Source organism: Morone saxatilis, unplaced genomic scaffold (assembly GCF_004916995.1).
Source record: "Morone saxatilis isolate NCDOM2014 unplaced genomic scaffold, NCSU_SB_2.0 Contig10, whole genome shotgun sequence".
NCBI lineage: Eukaryota > Metazoa > Chordata > Actinopteri > Moronidae > Morone > Morone saxatilis.
In genome coordinates this window covers 18,129,283-18,151,168 of record NW_023339652.1, presented here as the reverse complement: position 1 = coordinate 18,151,168, position 21,886 = coordinate 18,129,283, and the positions used below count along the sequence as shown (strand labels likewise).

Below are 21,886 nucleotides of genomic sequence, written 5' to 3'. Positions count from 1 at the left end.
TGTCCCTAATTGTTTACATGCTATTCAGTTCTGCTAGCTACAGTACTTTAGCTTAGCAGTCAGCAATGGCTTCTCTCTCTCCTGCTCTCTGTTGTTCAGTGTGTCAAATGTTTAGCTATTCCTTTGCTTCCTTCAGTGATAATGGTACATGTAAGAAATCTAGTTGATTTTCCGTGCTGGGCTTGACTAACTCGTTAGCTGCTGTAGTTACCTAGTCCCCAGTGTAGCTTCCATTGTGATTGGCCGCTATTGAATTATTTCCAAACACAGATGCTTAGATTTCACTCTTTCTAATGCCGAGATGGTAAATGGTAAATGCGACCTGTACTTGTATAAACGCCTTTCCTAGTCTGTCCCGACCAATCAAAGCCCGCTCTTACACTAGTGCCACATTCACCCCTTTCACACACATTCACCACAGCGATGCAAAGCCCATCGAAACAAACTAACCATTTATACACCATTTCACACACCGATGCACAGCATTGGAAGCAATTCGGTGTTCAGTATCTTCCTTAAGGATACTTCGACGGGGATCGAACCAACAACGTTCCGATTAGTGGACGACCCGCTCTTTTTGTTTGTGAACCTTCTGCCATCATTACCACATGGTTGTAGTTGAATTATTTGCTTTCAGATTGACCTACATGTCATTTTAAATCAGTGAAAGTGACGTTATGTGACTCCTGTCTATCATGGTGTTGCTTTTTTCCCCACAAAACTTTTGCAACGTTTTTTTGCAATTCAAATATATAATCAAATTTAGAATATTCGTTGACAACCCTAGTGCAATGATGACAGTTTTACCAAATTAGATACATAAATGATTACTCAACTTTACTTTAAATTGTGAACATTTGTTTATTGATAAAACTGATTTTCAGCAGTTGTCTGACCAAAGGCTCCAAAATAGCCACAAATCGCCCAGTCAATGAGTTAGATCTGTCTTGAACTACAAATGGCTGTAACTGGGTTATCGTTTAGACACACTCTGACATGAGTAGCACATGTAATTTGCTAACATTACTGTTTTCCTCACAGAATACATAAACCGGTAGGAGGCCGAGTGCTGATCAGCAACCACACGATAGAAAATCTATACTTGTTTAAAGCGACGTTTCGGCCTCTTGTTTATGTGACAGGAGTGAAAGAGGCCGCAAAGGAAGTCAGTCGGGGGAGAGAGAGAGAGAGAGAAGGGAGAGAGAGCAGTACCTCGAAAGCTCGGTCCAGATCGTTCATCTCTCGCAGCTGGTTTCCTTTGGAGAAATACAGCTCTGCTCTCACAGTCAGATCACTGGGATTCTGCAGCAGAGCCCTGTCCAGAGCGTCCAGAGCCTGGCACAGACACACACAGTCAATACACACATTAATAAACATAAACACACAAGAAATCCCCTGCTCTTAGAGGTGGGTGTCTTGCTGTTTAAGTGTACTTCCTGGTGTGGCCGTCGAGAGTCAATGCTGGTTCAGGGCACGAATCACAGCTGCTACTTTGAACCATGAATGCCTCTGAAGGAGAGGGAGGGATGGAGGGTAGAGGAGAAGAAGCAGATAATGCAGAGAAGAGGAAGTCTGAAGTGATTTAAAGCGGGGCTCAGCAGACAGAAAGAGGAGAGATGAAGAACGTGATAATGTATTCCTGTCTTTGAGAAAGAGCAGCGTCAGCTTCATCACTGCCACACTGACAGAGAGAAGAGAGAGGAAGAATTAAGATACAATTTGTGAATGTGTGTGAATTTAGTAGAGAAGAGCTGCAGAGAGCTAGAGTCAAGACATAGTTAGCCTAGTTTAGAATAAAGACTGGAAACAAGGGGAAACAACTATCCTGGCTCTGTCCAAAGTTCAAAAATACACCATCACACACCTGATCAACCCATAGTATCTTGTTCATTTAACCTGTACACAAACAGGAATGTAAAAATGATCATTTGTGGTTTTAGGGGGTTATGTGGTAGAACTTTCTACTAATGAACAGTGTATCCATCCTCCCAGCACTCCTGTGCAACGTCTCCTACTACACTGCATGCTTGGTATGGGTCTCTGTACAGACATGATAGTACCAAAGCTACCACCAGTCGGAGGAACTCATCCAGATGTGTATTGGTCAAGCACAGTCAGACATATAGTGGTGCCTGGAAAAGTGGATATACTCTTAATTTTTGTCTTACAAACAGTGACATGTAAGACTACTCTTGCATAATTAGCTCATAATAGGCCAATAGTATTTGCAGATTGCCACTTAACCTCTGCTGCTTGACTTGGGATCATTACAGTAATATTAGCCACAGAAGAGGTCCGACTTTTGCAATCAATACTGGCCTACTGACAATAGGGTGAGACAACTTCATAAAATAATGCATTTTGAGTGAAGTATCTTTTACTTAAAATTGGACAACTATGTCATGTCTTCGTCCTTCTAGGAAAAAAATCATCTCACAGGACACTACAAAATGATGCAATCAGAGGGAATTTAAAAGAGGGTATACCTGATGCTGACTGAAAAATAATTAGGAATACCTGTGTACCCATATAGCCTGCGCTACACCACTGATCAAGCAGCTATGAGCACACAAGTTTAGTGCTAGACTCCATTCCTCTTTGAATTCTCGTGGTCAACTCTCCTTTTCTTTGCTAACGTTGGGAACATCTTGCTGCTAGGATTAGCAATAACATTTACACATCACTGACTGACAGTGAAACTCATTGCCATTGTGAGTGTTGGAAATCAACTAAGTACATTTACTCAAGTACTGCAACTTAAGTACACTTGTACTTTACTAGAGTATTGAAGTTTTATGCTACTTTACAGTTTTTAAAACATGCATTGTTTTACATAAACTATCCAACAGTATATAGCTATATAGTAGTAGTTTAAATTAGCTCGACCCTGGCCAGTCAATGCTGTTTGCATGTTAATGCATCAGTTATGATGATAACAAATACCAAGTATCAAGTACATTTTGCTGATAATACTTTTATACTTTTACTTAGTAAAATTAGAAATGATGGTATTTCTACATTGACTTAAACATACTACAAGGAGTTTTTAACTGGTTATGAAAGAGTCTGCATTTAATACAGCTTTTTCTATATGACCTACATAAATAAACAAGACATCAGTGAGAAGACTGGTAATGTCTATATAGTTAATCTTAATGCCTGCCAATGGGTTGAATTTGGTTGGATTCCACTTGAAATCAATGAAATGAGGCCGTACAAACACTACTGCTTTTGTCCGTAAGGGTCGCCAGAATCATTTCTACATTTGCTTCTCACTTCTAAGAATACAATCTACATACGTCTTTCACCCACTGGTCATGATATTGGCATTCCGCTTCTTGTGATTGTACTGGAGTGAATGCACTGATGAGTGGTGCACACACACATACACACAGGAAGCTATGTGTAGCATCACATCTGCAACATATGACACATACTGTATGTGTGCATGCACTTATTATTACTTGGCCACGTTCAATCACAGTGGCAAAGCTCAAACATAAGAAAATATATCCTTACATTGTTTTTGTGACACATGGTGTAGTCTGGATTGATCTGCAGTTTTGTTATAATGTGAGGGAGATGAGAACAAAAAGCGGTTTAGATTTTTTGTTTTGTGTGGCTTCTCCCTCTGCTATGAAAGCATTGTGGGACAATAGTGACAACAGTGATGTTGTCCATCAATACCACACTGGCACACACAGAATTTACTGTGAAACTGGGTCACAGTGAAAGTGAAAGACAGACGAGCAGAAATGCTGATGGTGGTGACAGAACGGAGTGGGAGAATGAGTGGCAGCTGTTCGCCAGCTAATGGCTGCTGGACTGTTGTACAGCGGAGGTGACTGGTTTCCATGGTAACTGCTGGAGTGGAAACTGTCTTCTGCTAAGAGTTTATCATTCCTGAGTGCTATTGTCTGAACATGCTGTGTGTTATCTTACTTCTTAATCTACACATTTACAGTCACACACACACACCTCTGTGTAGTTGCCACGCTTGCTGTAGATGGCAGACAGGAGGCGGTAACATTCAATACAGCTGCCCTCTCTGGATATGATGTCCAGGGTCATCTTCTCTGCCTCTTTGGTACGACCGGCCATAGCTAAAACCTGAGCCTGGAACAGAAATACAGTGTGTGAGTGTGTGTGAAACAAGAGAAACAGTTTTTTCAGGGTTTGGCTTAATGTTTGAGGTCAGACAGATGTTGACTGATGTGGCAGCTTTCCTAAACCACATGCATACACACTCAGATGTTCTGGCAATCCATGATATAATGAGTGTATGAGTGTGTGTGTGTGTGTGCGCGCTCACCAGAGCCAGCCAGATGTCGGTGCTGTCTGGCTGCAGTGTGGCGGCCTCTCTGTACACCTGCAAGGCTTCCTCGTAGCGGCCCGTGTTGTAGTAGAGAGCTCCGAGAGGAGTCAGGATGTCCACCTTTCTCGTCACCTGCAGGGCCCTGCAGGTAAAGGTCAGAGGTCACAAACATGGCTTTTCATGACGGTGGTTCTCTTTAAATTAAGTGTTTATATGCCGTGTACAGTGATAAAACAAACACATCAAATTGTATATAATATAGTTAGTGTACACCTATGTTCATAGTCAATATTTTAAGACTACATTCCAATAAACCTTGTTGCTTATTGAATTAAAGCATTTATATTTGCTCTCTCTACAGAATCTCTGCTATCTCATCCTTGCTACAGGTTTTCCAGCAGACTTTTTGCCCTCTGACCTACTTGACCGGCTGGCCCACAGTGAAAATCCAGAGGGGGGACCAAGTCATTGTTGTGCAAGTCACAGGTCTCAAGTCTTTACACTCAAGTCCTCAAGTGCTAAACTAGTCATAATGTGCTTTTTACCCAATGTAAGGCCATTTTAATAACAGACTAATAATATATTAAAGACGCCATATAAACCTTTTTCACAGCAGGCACTTTGACATGAAACAGTAGGGTAAACACGGGTGTTACTAGTGATGCTAATTAAGGTTCTGTTCCATTCAAGTCAAACACAGTCAGGGTGCTGCCACTGTGCATGTTGGCTCAATGGAAAGCCTCTGCTACACCAAATGGTGTTTCTGTCTTCAGCCCTATTCACACAGGACTAGTATTAACAGGCGACCTCATGTGATTTGTTGTGTCCGGCGCATTCACATTCGAATTTACAGGCATTATCCCGCAGTTGTCATGTTACTTAAGCTACAACTGCTGTGCCACATGTGTAAATGCGCACATCAATCTCAGTCTTAAGAGACACGCTGTATGATGCTGCAGGTATTTAATTAAGTCAAAAGGACAAAATGTGACACAGCCAGCTGTGGACAGCAAACAGAACACTAGTACTGATGTTTCATTCCAGATAAATTTAGTTTATAATTAAAAGTTTAAAATACATGAAAGTTGTTTTAGAGACAGCTGCAGAATCCACTCCACTTAAAAACTAACTTTACTGATCTTATAATAAATCAAGGACCTATATGCATCTTGTTAAGTGCAGAGCTATGTTACTTCCACTGCCACAACACGTTAAGTTCACTCTGTTACATTGAAAGATTTTATACCTTGCAAAATTAAAAAATATGACCCGACAGAGATGCCAATTCGCACTTTTGTGTTTGTCGGTGTGGTCCCCCTTCCTGGCTTCTGGCTCTGCTACTTAGCACAGTGTGCAATAGCGCAGCACCACTCCCAGTCAGCTCACCTGCCTCACATTACCTGGTCAGTTTACAGCTCCAGCTCTACACACATCCAGAGCCAGACTGTTTGGCTCAAGCTCAGCTCCATCTGCCTGCAACCAGCTTTCCCTCACTCCCTCTATCGGCCACACTGCCTTGGCATCTTCCATTCCACCTTCCCTCTGTCCTAACCAGCCGTACCATGTCCTCAACTATCTCCGACAACAGTAATTATTCAATAAATCTGCTAAAGTTTATATGTCTCCTGATCTGTGTTCTGCGCCTGGGTCTACACATAACATCCATGGCATGTACACTATTTTATATTTTATAATGATCTCACAATGCAATGGGTTATATTGTAGAGATGTGAAAATTACCGATGTGCAACTCTACACTGGTTAGTGATGATACAAAATGATGGGATTGATTAGTGTCCAATATACTGATTTAAGCCTGAAAATGTGGATTCGCTGATGCTAAAATATTGCAAGCAGGTACATTAACATCCCTTTTAAATTCTCCCTTAAAGGAACACTCCAACATTTTGGGAAATATTCGCCTATGCCCCCTCCCTAGGAGTTTAGACAAGAAGATCGATATCACTTTCATCTCTGTGCGTTCAGTACAGAGCTAGGTTCAAGATTAGTGCAAAATGAATTTGGAAATCAATATTAAAGACGAAATTATTCCATGCTTTCTTACAAGATTCTGTCCATTGACTACCTCTGTATGTTCCATATGGTTGGAGGGAGATTTACTGATCTGGATAATGGATAATTTTTCCTTCTTTAACCTCCACTTTGATGTTATGAAAAAGCCAGCTACCCATTTCTTTTCAATTTGGTTCAGATTGAATAAAAATTGAAAATGCTTGAATGTAAAGAATAGCTATAAAACAATCTAGTAAGCAACCAGTAACTTTTTTCTTGCCCTTCTGGGAGGTCAAAGGTCAGAATCAGCTTTACAGCAGCATCTGTGCGGCTGGTAAATATTTTTTGCTCCAGGCTGCCCTGAGTAGAAGCTGTTGCTGCTAAAATACCATACTTCACTAACCTCTTGTACCAAGACTCGGCTTCTTTGTTCTCATTGGATGATCGGAGCAGGCGGCCCAGGTTCACCATGGCAACGTAGTGTGCTGGCTTGAGTCTAACAGCTTGCTGGTAGTGAGCGGCTGCCAGCTCCCCCTCTCCTGGAGGAGAGGAAAGGGCAAAGAGGTGGGAGGACGGAGGAAAGGAATGAAGGAATAGGACGAATAAGGCAGGAATTACGAAGGAAGGGAAGAAGGAAGGAAAGAGAGGAAGGATGGAGTACAGGAAAAAGGATGTAAGAGAAGTGAGGCAGGAAACAGATGAACAAACATTAAATGTCAACATATTCTCACTCCCAACTCGTTAGATGCTGCAGCTTGGTCAATGGCCAAAATATAATATCATTTCTGGGCGTACAGAGCCGTGTAAGCAAGTAAGCAAAAATACATATGCAATGTCCACAACGTCTAGTCAAGTTAGCCTTTTGGACTTGTGATCTGTGAACACATCTGTGTTGACAATTTTAAAAAGCATCTCAAATCCATTTGTTTAGAAATTTTGTTCTATTTTAGTTTGAGCTTTTGTTGTAGCTGGTTGTTGTGTTTTGTGTTTCCCTCTTTATTTTTCTTGTTTTTGTTCTCAAGCACTTTGGGACATCTACTCTTGATAGGTGCTATATAAATAAAGTTATTATTATTAAAAACTAGTTGGTTAGGATTAGGAAAAGACTGTACCATCCTGAGGTAGCAAAAGTACATAAATAAATGTTACTTACTTAATGTACCTGACATAACTTTAACTTAAGTACATGAATAAAACGGAACTTACTTGTACCTGACGTAACTACTTTCAAGTCCAAAAATGATACCAGAGAGATACCTAAAGCCCAGTGACCAAGTGGCAGTATTTGATGACTTGGGAGTGAGACTTTCTGTGCTGTCACCCAATAATGCTCATTTAAGTATTCAGTGTTTATGATGGTAACAATAGTTAAATTGAAATTAAATTAAAATAAGTAAGTGGATGCATTAAAAAACAAACAAAAAAAGCATTTAAAATAACTGTTTATGTGGTTAAAGCAGGAACGTTGGTAAATTCAGCTGCATTTATATATAAATGAATATGAGTGATTCTTACAATATCTGGTGTCTACAGCTGATATATTCTGTATGAAAAGCTTCTCCTTCAGTTTATTAAATCTCTGCAGCCATCTGACAGCAGCAGCACACATATGTTTATAAATCTGGAGCCTCTGATTGGTGCTGCATCTGAGCACAGTGGCATTATATATGGCCGTCCACTGTGTTTACCTTTAATAAATCACATGCAGATGACAACAGGCCAAACAGACCAAACACACATCAGACTAGTCCGCTACGACTCGATGTTCAGCTTGTTAATGCAGGGCTCATTAACTTGTTGCACTTGCACAGTGAAAAAAGAGCCCTATAATTTAGCTGAACAGTGACTATCCTGACCAGGGTTCTCTAACTACCGGCCCACAAGACAATTTCATAAGACCTCTACATTTATTGTTACATCTGGCACACAAATAGAGCTGTCATGATATCTGATTTTCACTACACCATTATCATGGCCAAAGTAAAATAAATAATTCACAATAGTAATATTATCGCGATATCTGTAGAAAATTTTAAAAATCTATTAATAAATGATGCTATTAGTCAAAAATATCTTTGATTTCTATTGCGTTTATGGTGGCCGAGTAGCATCAACGAACTGCAAATTGCAAAGTTACAACATGAATGCAAAAAGCCCCAAAACAACGGAAGTGAGCAACAACGGTTGTCGACAGTGCTGCTGTGTAATATTTGAATGTGAGGGCAAAAAATGCTGTTCAAAGAAATGACAGCACATAAAAGTAGCTTCAGTAACAAACTAATATCTAAAACTAAAACTAATATCTAACCAGGATTTTGATTTTGACGTACCTCTGCTAATGAATGTGCTTTGATATGGACTAAATGAATGAGAACATGTAATGAATGAAACAACGCATCTGCTTAAGAGGGAGAAAACAGAAACTACTCACGTTCGTTACCATGGTAACTGGCCCAGCGTTTAAGTTAGGGACCTCTATTTCTGCAGAGTTTCACTCATCTTAGGGTGAACACATTCAGAGTTTTTACTAAACCCCTGATGTGGATGTCATTTTGGTTGTGCTGTGGCTTTTGCATTCGTGTTGTGGCTTTTGCAGTTTGTTCATAACTCTCGGCCACTGTAGTTTTGTCTCTTTAAAATAAAATAAAAATTACACTCAGTTCTAACACTGGCAACCAGCGATTACCGCCACCCACTATGTCGGAGTGTGAATCACAAAATGAGGACGTAAAGAAAAGATTTTAGAGGTTCTGGGTGACTTACATGATATTATCATATGCATATTATTAAAATGATATCAATATTTCAAAATGGCCTTTTTGTCTCACATTTAACAAAGCACACTACTACTTCCTGTCTGTTCTACAAGTAGATGAGACATGTGACCACCTCCATAAAAGTAACTGCAATGCTTTTCCTGTTTCACATTATACATGAACTGAATAAATGACCCTCTTTCAGTCCGTATCCTCTGACTGGAAAGCAAAATTAGAAGACAACAAATACAATTGCACATCCTGAAAAGAATAATGTGAATTTTCAATATATGAAGAAAGAAAGGCTGCTTTTTAGCTGCTCACCCAAAAACTTCAACAAGCACATACGCTCACAGGCCAATTTATTAGGTACACCTGTAGAATCTAATGCAACTCAATACAGATCTGCCAAGTTAATATTGCTCAGTGTTTTCTAATATATATTTGCTTAGTTAATATTGAGTTTGAAACAAACTTTCAGGAGTTTATTTTCAGTTAATTTAGTTTTTGTGTTAAATTGTTTGGCAAACTGTTACATACAGGTGTGTGACAAATGAAAGGAAAACCCAAGAAAGTGTCTTAGTAAGCCAATCATGGGCAACCAGCGACACAATCTTGGCATCCAAGTCTGCTGAACTCTTGGTACCTGAGGTATAAACAGCATTCTTGCATAAGATATCCCCTCATTTGGTGTTTTGATGATGATGTGTAACATCTTGCTCAAAAATCTCCCATTTGTGGTCAGCTGGGCATGATTGTGAACGCCACAGCAAAATATTCACATCATTTTCACACTCATCAAACAGTTCAATGACCCATCCTGTCCTGTATTCATTAATTTGTTCAGGGTTTTCCACCCAGCTGTAATTTCTCCTCATGTGTCATCTTTTTTGAAGCCAGTCAGGAAGTAATTCAGTTCTATTGCAGTTCAGTTTGCTATGTTTGTTAACCTCTTTAGTTTATGTTGCTTTGCATTTTGGTTAAATAAATACAGCCCACCCTTTTTGAAATCTAAAAACTATATCGTGTGACTTGCAGCTTGGTACCTAACATACCTCAAGATAGTGTCATAGGCATCTTCAAATTAAACTTTATGGCAAAACAGTTGTATTGGATTACATTAGATTGTACAGGTGTACCTAATAATGTGGCCCCTGAATGTATATGTCCAAACAAACAAATGATTTGTGCAAAAATAATTGTAAAAAAGAATTTCCCCAATCTTTGGCAGCAGTTTTTGCCCTAGGAGGCTGACATAAGGGCGGCTGTGGCTCAGANNAATCGGAAGGTTGTTGGTTCGATCCCCTGATGCCACATGTCGAAGTATCCTTGAGCAAGATACTGAACCCTGAATTGCTCCCAATGCCGTGTAGCCGTGCAACCCTAAAAATTTCAGGCAACCTTAAGAAAATAGGGAAGTAGTGACAAACCAGCATGGTTCTTCAGTATATATAGGCAGTGGTCTATGCAGTAGAGGGCTGTGGTGTTAATGTGTTTACCCATCAGCCACATGGTTGAACTCACCCGTGTCCACCAGAAACACTCCGTAGTTGTTATGCAGGTCAGAGCTGTCTGGACAGTTCTCTATACCTTTTAGATACACTTCATTGGCTTCAGCAAAGCGTTTCTGTGGGAGAATGCAGATGGAATGAAAACAGGAGTAGAACAGGGGCCAAGGTTACAGGAAGCTGGAGTGTGTACAAGCAAACAGCCTTCTCTAACGGTGTTTTATAGCTGCGTACAGAGAGATTAACAATCTACAACTAAAGCTAATTTAATTCTGGAGTTATAAAGTAGTGATGAGTTACAACATGCCTCCAGGCACCAAAGTCAAATGTGGTACGCATGTGTGTGTTTGTGTGTGTGTGGGAGTGAGACAGAGAGAGAGGGAGTGTGCTCTTCATGGTTTCTGGATGTTTCACCTGCTCAGCGTAGAGGGAGGCCAGACTGGAGTACGCATCAGCAAAATGTGGACCGTAGCGAATGGACTCCTTCAGCAGAGTTACTGCCTCTTCCTCCTTCCCCTGGGACCTGAAACACAGCATCATCATCATCATCATCATCATCATCAAGGACAAAATTATTGTATGCTCATCATCATCATCATCCTACTTCTCATCAACATCATCAATAGCAATATTATCACATTCTCATCATCTTCATCACCATAATCAGCAGTAGTAATATCATCTGATTCTCATCAACATCATCAATATATCATGATCATCATCATCTTAATCCTCATCATCATAATCAACAGCAATATTATTTTTAAGATGGTTAAAAGATAAAAGCCACACACATATGTAATCGCATCTAAAGTTAGCTAGCTAATGTAAGCAAAATACTAACTAGCTTGCTAGGTAACCTACATAAATTGTTAGCTCGTTAATTAGCTTCTGTTTTGCTGACATTAGCTATCAGATAGGAAAGCTAACAACTGATGTAGTTAGCTAGCGTTTTGCTAACATTAGCTAACTTAAGACATGATGTGTGATGTGATATATGTAATATAATGTGGTGGTCTTTTCAACATAGGTAGCCTAGCACATGCGTATCTAAGTACATGAAAGGAGAAAGTTAACCGAGGTTCTGACCGAGGCTTTGGAGCACAGAGCAAAAAGTGGCGGGAGTTAGGAAGGGTCAATTAAGCAAAGTAATGCATTACTTTTTTGATGTGTATAGTTATTGCTCTTGGTGTGGATAAGCCTTGATATATTACTTTCTGAGTAACGACCCAAGCACTGATCATCATACTCTCATCACTATCATCATCATCATTAGTAGCAGCAAGATTATGATACTTTCAATCACAGCCATGGATTACACGCTTGTAGTTGTAAACATATAATTTATTCATATCCACAAAACAAACAGCACAAATACAGACAAACAAACAAACACACAGAGCTGTCAAGGACTTGCAGCAGTGGATCGATGGCTCAGTTGGTCTGTTTGTTCTCACAGCTCCACTGGTAACACGGCGATAGTAATGGAGCTGAGCCATAATAATATACTTCATTTTGGCTGTTATTATTGATGTAATTTTCTATTAGAGCCAGCAGAGCTCAGGGCAGTTGACACTGTTTGACCGCAAAACAAACTATATAAAGAGCTTGTCAGATTACAGCAGAGGTGTCAAGAGTCGCGGTAATAGACGACTTTCATTTAGCGAGCATGGTGAATCATTCTTTTTCAGGCCCTACAGCCTCTGACTCCAGTATGACTAATGCTACTACATCTTCAGCTTGAATGGTCATTTCAATCTGAGTACTGACGCTTGATGCAAAATGTCTCTTAAATCTGTACGTGTCTGCACTGGCATACCATGACTCCGAGGTTCTGCATACTTAGTGAAATGAATCATGATCATTAAGGTTTAATAATGGTTTGTTGATTGTAAAATATGTGGATGACAATCATCAGTTCAATCACAGAGCACAACAAAACCATACTTGGAAGGGTGTGCATTTTCAACCCTAGGATTACTATTTCTAGGGAGACACTGACGCCTTTGTTCGAATGCATTGACACTAGGAATGCACAATGTTTAATTTTTGCTAATATCCCATATGCAGATATTTTCCAACTAATTTGGCCAACTGCCAAAACCAATATACAGTAGTATACAGTCAATACAGTCTTTTTTCCACCTATTTGCACTGAACATTAGGTGTCTCATGTAGACATAGCTTAACTGCTGCCTCCGCTAAGCCAGGAGATACTTACTTTTTAACTACGTGTTTGTGTTGTGTTACTTTTTGAGCACAACCCACAGTCCAAATGGATGCACAGTTAAAAGGAAGTTTATCTCAGAGTCAGTAGTCTTTAGTCATTAGTTTGTGTCGCATGTGCATAATTTAGGCATCCTCTTAAGGTCCCACAATATCTGTAGAGATTTTCATTTCGGGCCGATACAGATATTTCATTTTAAAACCTTTATTTCCCAATGCTAATGACATCCTGATGTTACAGTATTCAGGGTTCAAACTACAGGCGAGCTGGAGGAGCTTGGCTCCTCTTAATAAGTCATGAGATACCCTAAAAATATGATTTGTAAAAATTTTTTTGGGGGGGGTCTCTGACAATATGCTATTTTTGGTAGGTTTCTAGTTTTCTGTATCTTGATGTATGATTCATGCATTTGGATGATTCCTCCCAATCTCCTTTAGACACACTGCATTTCAGTTTCAAATTGTTCATTCAAATTGACCAATCTTCATTGGTCCAAGGATAGATCTAAGATTAAGACAGATTTGGACCCTATGTGTGACAGATGCAAACAAGCTCCTGTCACATTAATACATATGTTCTGGTCATGTCCCAAACTGGATGTTGGCAATCCATTTTTGAAACCATCTCTACAACAAGTGGGATAACAGTAGACCCATCTCCAATAATTTCTCTGTTTGATGTATCCCCAGTAAATGCTCCTTTTAATGGGTGCTATATAAATATGATGGCCTTTTTTATTTTATTCAAATGGAGGGATTCTCTCCATTTGAAAATCAAATGTCAAATATACCATACCATCAGAGGGTGCACCAGAAAACTCTATGCCAACCATTTATATCCCTTGTTGATGGCCTGGCAGTTACCAGTATAACTTTGTAATGCATATGAATGTATATGTTGCTTCTTTTCATTCTTAATTTATTTATTGTTATTTATATTATTTATTTATACTTCTTTTTCTATGTTTATGTCACTTTATGTGTATTAATGCATTTATATAGATATATTTTGTATAGATGTCTGGCTGTACACAAATTTACCAATGGCAAGGGGTTTTGGGGTAAGGGACTTGACTGTCCTGTGTTCAAGTTGTGTTTGTCTTTTATGATATATTTGAAAATAAAAGAACCTTGATCAAAAAAAGACAGCTGTGAGCAATCTTGGGTGCTTTTTGGAGAGCTCTGGAGAAAGAACAGTGGAAAGTGAAAAGTTGCTAACACAAACATTAGCAAAGTCTCCAGCTGTGTTGAGTGTCTTTAGTTTCTGTCAAATTTCACAGAGTGACGGTAAAGGTTTTGTGTTGTTTAATCGAAAGTAGGTGCTGTCACTGTACATCTGTTCTTCGACAGCCTTTTCAGCTCGTGTGTAACAGTGAGTGTGTGTGTCTTACTTGAGGAGATTTCCTAGGTTAAACAGAGCTCGGTTATGCTGAGGGTTGATGTCCAGTGCTTTTCGGTAGTAGCGCTCAGCCTCCTCCGGGCTGCGAGTGAGAGTGCCCAGATTGTTCATGGCACTGGCATGGCGGGGGTATAACCTGAGGGGAGAGAACAGCAGAAAATGAGGGTGGGGGGGATTTAAACCTGCAAATGTTTTGGGGGATTTTTGGCCACTTGAGGGCAACAGAAACAAGACGTGAACATTGACATATTATCGCCATTTAAGTTGATATGGTGAATTTGTTAGAAAACAGTTGCTTATTTATGGAGCAACATCAGCATTCATTCGGAGTTGTGTTGAAAGTCATCCATAACAGCCAGTTTTCTCACTCTCTAGCTCTGGAACCGAGCACTGCTGTCAAACTATGTTCATCTTAGGAACTACTAATGGCTGCATGCCTCCAGAGGGAAGCATGCCATAACATGATCTTGATTGGACTAAGTGCCTTGTCACAGTGATAAGGATAATATTCAGAGCAAATGGTGCGGATAAATCAGCAGTGAGTGGTAGCTGCAGCCAGCAGCCTCTCTGCTGACATTTACTGCTGCTCTCCGTCACTGCTACAAAAGACCTCTGTGTAATTGAAATACACTTTTATAGCTAGGGGCCATAATGGTGACACAAGCCTGACAAGACGCTGTGGGGCAAGAAGTGACTGGACGCTGTGGCAACACTCCTCACTGTTACTATGGTAACTTTGTCCCGCGTGTTAATGGGTTGGCGTTCTACAGCACAGGAAGAGGAGCAGCTGGAACGCCTGAGAGAAAACCAGCGATGAGCACTGATCGACTGAGTCTACCTGTACACTGAGAGGCTCCACATCACACAGTGCTGCTTGATCGACAATCCATAGAGCTGAGCAAGCAAGGAAAGATCCACTTAGGCTGTCACAACCTTCACAGTCTTTCCCACAGGCCTGCAGACTACAGTTCTGCTGCTACTAGGTAAGTCATTCATTGGCTGTCTTGAAAGCCACTTATTCATGGATGCTAACTTATTGGTTATCCTTTTCAATGTCTAGCTAGTCCCTTTGTGTAGACATGGAAACAGGATCAATATTTGTCATATTCCATTTAAAAAGGAACTTAACACCTCATTTTAGCTTGAACAGGCATTTTCATTAGTGTATAATGACCTGAAAAAAAGGCTGCTGCTATCACTGCTAGATGCCACTAAATCCTACACACTGGTCCTTTGATGTCATCATGTATATACTAAAGGATTTGATTAATACAGGTTTTTCTTGGCCCCACAAGTTATAACAGTTAGTAAGAAGGGTATGCAGTTAACAATTTTAACATTGCTTCCTTTTCAAAACTAAATATTTCAAAATAGTTCTATAAACACTATACAACTAAAATACTCAATATATTTAAATATTCAATTAGTTATTTCTCAAATGTTATACTACACAAGAAAGAAACAAATGAGTTACAGCAGTTCTTTCAAGAGGAAAAGTTTAAGGATCACGAAAATGATTAGGATGCATTGTCTGGGGAATAATCCATCCAATAGGTGCGAGAACATTTCACTATGTAATAAACTAGTCCAACCACAGACCAACTGACACTGCCTTCCTTGGAGCCCTGCTGCTAGCCTGGCCAAAATCACTAAAATGAGTCAATTCGGTCCACCCTGCAGAAGGTGGTGCACTAACCTAAGGATACAGATGCATCAGCATCTGCTTATGTCACCTATGTCACATAAACGTTGTCCTTCTGAAGGAAGGAATTGAGTCATTGGCTTATTTATTTAATTATGCTTCTTTGTCTCCCTGCCCTTCTTTATTGCAGCCTGTGACCTGGACATCAATCAAAGGATGCCATTAGTGAAGACGCCCTGATCCCATATACAATTCATAACTGAGGAGATAAGTGCTGACTGAGGCACACACACATACAATTACATAGAATGAAAATAGAACATTTAATAAATATTTCTCCCTCACTCTTCTTTTGTCTGAACCCAACAAATTAAAACAGGACGAAACAACCAAACAAAGACAGCTGTTAAGAAAACACTTTTGGAATTAAAATGTGAGGGACTTAAAGGGATCTCTGTCCCTCTCTCTGCCTTTCTATGGGGAAAAAAACAAGGAGCAGAAAAGGAAGCGGAGGCTGGTTAATTAAAATGAGAGTGAGTGGTCTGGTGGGTTTCACGTTATTATGAGCAGGGATGTGGTTTGGAGCTGGATGAAAGCTGCTGAGGCTCTCTGCTCAGGGTTTGGCAAGCTGGATTAGCAGAGAGCTGCTGTGCTGCGGAGCTCCTACATACTGGCAGCACACAACTGTGCAGGAATACTGGAGAGGAGGTAAGAGCAGAGAGTGGAGGAATGAGGGAAAGGAGGGATTTAAAGCCAGGGAATAAAGAGAAGGGTGTTGGAGATGCTACATGCATTCATTACAAGGAGAGAAATAGAGAAAAGAAGTGCTTAACTTTCCAAAGGTTACAACAAAAGGGAGTGTTTTTAGCACTGATTAACTACAAATCCTTTTTATATTAACATCTTGATTTAAAAATGTTTTTGATTGATTGATTTCGCAAGATATAATCCAGTCCAGCAGATTTACTTAGCTGAAGATAATAAAAGACATTTTATAAGTTGGACAAACAGCTAGAAACTAACTCTGAGGGAGCTTTTTGTGGGTGCAAAAGATGATGCTTCAGTGCAAAATGTCCCCTTTTCTATGCAAATGAGCTTCACTGCAAAAAAAATCTCATTCACAAATACCAGCGCTAATAGCCACACGCAGTTAGAGCAAAATTATTTGTGTATTCAGAGAGTTGATGGTAACTGAAGCGCATTTATAAGGCATGTTATGCCCAGACTTTCCATTGATATGGCAGCAGTGACTGTAGCATATACAAGCATATGCACAGATGGTACAGACAGTACAATACCTGCTATTCACCACAAGGGAATGAAACTGTAAAACAACATAAGTCCAACTGCTGAGATAAACGGGGACGGCAGGTACGCACCGAAGAGAAAACAGCTAGAGGGCACAATGAAAGCGCCTTAAATTAAAGAACAATCAGCCTGAGAAAACACTCATAGAATGAGAGCACTCAGAGCATAGAAAACCAGAGATCCCACAGATAGAAATGAATGAAAGAGCAGGGGGCGTTAATGTATATGAAGAGTAGTCATAATGAGAGTTCTATTTTAAAATCAAACACATAGAAAGCATTGTCCTTGCAAATGCATTTATAACCTTTTTTACTTAAACTTAGCTAAACCATGCTACTTCAGTACACTTAAGAACTAATATTACTGGGACCACTACAGAAATTTGTAAATTAACATTTAAACATACAATCTATAATTTCTACTCTCTAAAACAAACAGACTGCACTGTAATATCATTAGTGCGATATCTTTTGTGAATGGGACCTTGAGTTTGGGCAGACATTGGTTGCAGTCCAATCTGTGTGTCGTGTGTGTAGTTAATGCGCTCTCTGCATTTGGTGACTGTACTATTTACACACGACCACAGATGATTTTGTCACAGCAGCCACGGCAATCTGTGTGACTCTGATGTTTGAATAGACAGACAGCAGGTTTTTTTTGCTGTTTAAAAACAAGAACAGTCCCAGCTTCTCAGATAGGATTTGCAGCTTTCTCTGTTTTATCATTGTAAATAATATGTCTGGGTTTTGGACCAAAGACTGAAGACCGTCAACACGAGATGAGTCAAATTCTACAAATTATCACAGACAAACAGCTGCCATATTGCAGATGAACTCATTTGAATCGGAGGGAGAGAGGGATGGAGGTGGATGCATCTCTGTGGTTCCTCAGGAAGCCTCTCCAGTGACAGGAACGAATAATGGACACTCTCTTTCATTAATGCAGCCTGTGTGTGTGATGGATGAACTGAGCACAAGATTGGAGCTGAAACAAGGCCATTACACGCATGAGAACGTGCACTCTAAGGTGTGTGTGAACTTGCTTCCATGTATCTTAAAATGTGTAAGCACATTTATCTGACATTATATTCATTACACTGAGTTTAATCGTGTGTGAAAAAACCTGCAAATTTGCCAACAATATTAGTCCCTAAACATAAAAATAAAATGTTGCTTTGAAGTCTGGTGTAGATGTGTAGATGTGCCACAAATGCTGTCATACTTGAAGGTTCAATTCCCACCAGAGCCAACCTCTAAAAATAAACAGGATACACTAAGTACAGTGCAGTGTGGTACGTTGGATATAAGCCAGAAAATAGTGCATGCTTTCTTGAAGGTCCCATCAAACAAAAACACCTTATTTTATATGCAGTGACCTTGAGTTCCTGGCTATCCATCATGTGCCAAATGCATGTAAAAAAAATCCCTCTCACCTATTTATATAACACTACTGCTTTTTCTTCCTGTAAATGTTCAAGGACACACCTTGTACTGGGGAGTTGTAAATAAAAACTAGTTTACAAAATGTGGTAATAACTACCAGTGTGTAACATTGGTCTATTGGCAGAAATGGAATATAATATTCATTTATATTCAGGTATGTTTTCATTAGTGTATAACCACCTGAAAATAAGAATGGTTGTGTTTTTGTACCTTAGAATGAGCTATTTATATTAACTGTAAAAATGCATTCAGGGATAAGGTTCTGTGAACATGAAGCAAACTATATTATGGTTGTTATTCCAGTTTAATCTTTTACAGGCAGTATAATATAATATAAACAGTATAATATTTAAACTTTCATCTTCATGTATTTCACCAACTTTGGTGTCTCACCCTAGTTAGGAGGAAGTTGTTAAATTCATTGTGCCATTAGCTAAACACATTACCCAAAGGACCCAATGGGCTGCCCTTAGAGAAGAGGTTTGGCATCAGTGTGGTTATGGATACTGTTTATTTCAACATTAGACATCAACCAATAAGAACATTTGTTCCTTACAGAGGGAGCTTCTTCTACGATCTCGCCATGTTGAAGACTCCATGGTTTCTACACTAGCCGAATGGCAACCCAAACACTGCACTAGATCCAAGCGGGCAAACCCCTTCCGTGGTGCAAAATTGGAACCAACATTCCAAGGCCACTTGAGGTGTCTCCCACGAAGTCAGGTCTCCATAAGGCCCATTTATTATCTTTTAAAACCTTTTTGGTCCCTCTAATTGCTATTTCCCGTTCATGACAAATTTGAGACGGTGGTAAGTTTTTTTATACAACTTTAATAATATTTTAAATTACTATAACAGCTTTAATTCAGACAATGGCCAGTAACCAGGGCTTATTCAGCCGCTGCAGTCAGGACTTTGGGCCCAGATAGCCGACCAGCCGAATTCCGGATCACAATGAGTTTTCACATAACAGCTTTCTTCAGAACTATTGGGGACATTCACCAGACACTAAGTCATTTTTAATTAACACTCACTATGCTCAGATATGGCTATTCGTGTGTATTCGGCCAGGGCCAGGCAAGTTTTTCCTACCATCGCTTGGAAAGATGGAGGCTGTAGTTTCAGTTTTGGCTTAATTCTGCAAACTTCAACTGCTAGGATGCCCCACTAAATCCCACCACACTGGTTTTTTGCATACACTCCCTTCACTAAAAAAAAAGGTTATGCAACTTTTCCTGTATCAGCCACATGTACTTGAAACTTATTCTCCACAACACATTTAGCCTTAACTGTCTGTCGATTCTATTTAATTCTCTGGATATACGTTACTTGTCAGAATTATATTGTATTAAAAACTCCAACTGGTCAAAAATTATTCTGGCATAAAAACCTTTTAGTTCATAAATCTGGCATTACATTTTTCTTGTCACACAACATTTCCATACGAATTCTCTATATCACAATATATATTTGCAAGATATATTGTGCAAAAGACTTTTTATGCAATAATATCATGCAAAAGAGGGTTTTTTTCAGGTTTACAAATGTGTTTGACATTTTTGGGTTTTTATGCTCAATACTGAGCCAATTTTATTTGGAGACATACAGTCATGTAGGGACTTCTTCTGCAAATGTGGTGAGTGGACAGCTGTTATATGAAACCCAGCTAATGGCAACCAATGATATAACACTGTGAAAGAAGCCACTCTTCACGATACCATTTCAACTTTAAGGGATCATGGTCACATGTATATGGTATGACTGTGGAATACTTATTCATTTTGTTTGGAGGGTCAAAGTTTGTGAATGCTTGTTCTTCCACCAGGTCACCACTTAGTTAGCACTGAAACCAATTAGTTTAGCAGTAGTCAATGTATAAACGCAGAAATTTATCATGCATCCACAGCCAGGACCCCCACAGTCCTCCAGTAGGCAAACAAAAATTTTGGTGGATGGCAATTTTAGGGTCCAACGGAGGGGAAAAACGATTCTGTCAACTCTCTTATACTTATTGAAGTCTTGTGCTGATATTTGGAGAGCTTCCAGAGAGTTCTAGCTGTTTAAGAGCTGCCAGGAGATGGCGGTCAAGGTAAAGACATTTTGCATAAAGACATTAGGTGCTCAAAACTCATTCATCAGGAAAGAATGAAATCCCTCCAACCATTGTTCCCCCTCTGGACCCTTCTCCCAAACTCCTAGGGTACAAAACCCATTCCTTGTCTCCTATGTCCCTGATCCACCCACTCGTTATTAAAATCATTCCCTCCCCAAACTTGGTTTCACTCCCTACTGCTTAAAAAGGCCCCATCAATCAGACATTTTGCTCACACCACACAAACCCACTCTTTTATCCGGGAAGTTCCCCTGGCTCCATAATCCCTACAGGGGGCCCACCTCTCCCACAATTCTCCCTTCATTATCAAAGTACTTGAGGAAAACGCAAGTTGGCACAACCCCCCAACCCTTTTTTCAGGGACCCAACCCTTGTGATAATATAATAAACCCCTCTTTTGAAAAATTTCCAGTCAGGTTCCGCTTCTGGCCACCAGACACGCAGCACCTCTGCCCGGTTCAGAGTACAACAAAAAACGATCCCTCAATATCCGATCGCTGGCTCTCCTCTCCCTCATCTCCTGGACCTTTGGCTGCATTTGGATACTTGTTCGACCATCGGGCATTCTTTCTTAAACCGGGCTCCACCTCAAACCCCAACTGACCTCCAAATGACCACTGGCCCTCACGGTTGGTTCCACAATCTTTAACCTACACAACAACCGGGAACAGAATACCATCTCCCCTTGGGCCAACTCCATCAATTCACCCACAAAGTCACTTGGCGGTGTTCCCCAGGTCAAGTCCTTGGCCCAATCTCTTTATCCTCTACCCTCCCCTTGGCCAAAAAATTCATTCCAAGCCGGTTTCATATCCAAAAATTCATTCCCACTGCTATGGCCGATGGAAAAGCTCTTGTAATGGCCCAAAGCTGGCAAAGGCCCACCTTCACAGTCAACCCCATCAACTCCAACCCACCTATAGATTAAGGCTGGATCAGGTTGGGAGTCTGACATCTCTTATTTGTTGCTAGTAGGGCTAGGACTATCGGGGATTTCCCATGGGTACTGAGTCTTCTCTTCCTCCCTCTCTTTTCTGCACCTCATCAGTTTTTCCCATTAATGCCAGTTACTAACTTCACTTTCTTCCCCGGAGTTCTTTCCAACTTCCTCAAACCAACATGATAAAACAAAATCTTCTCATTGGCACTGTTGAACTCTATACC

At 40.1% G+C, this 21,886-nt stretch overlaps 1 protein-coding gene across 1 annotated transcript; it reads right to left on the bottom strand.

Annotated features, from left to right (window-relative positions):
• Positions 1–1,116: 1,116 nt before the first annotated feature.
• On the bottom strand, positions 1,117–14,354 carry LOC118342100 (protein O-mannosyl-transferase TMTC1-like). The gene is made up of 7 exons (XM_035680540.1): positions 14,210–14,354; positions 11,007–11,115; positions 10,609–10,711; positions 6,732–6,867; positions 4,313–4,457; positions 3,979–4,116; positions 1,117–1,335 (listed from the first exon to the last, which is right to left on the bottom strand). The coding sequence occupies exons 1-7, from the start codon at positions 14,326–14,328 to the stop codon at positions 1,132–1,134; spliced, it is 954 nt and encodes a 317-aa protein (XP_035536433.1). The 5' UTR covers positions 14,329–14,354; the 3' UTR covers positions 1,117–1,131.
• Between the last annotated feature and the right edge of the window lie 7,532 nt (positions 14,355–21,886).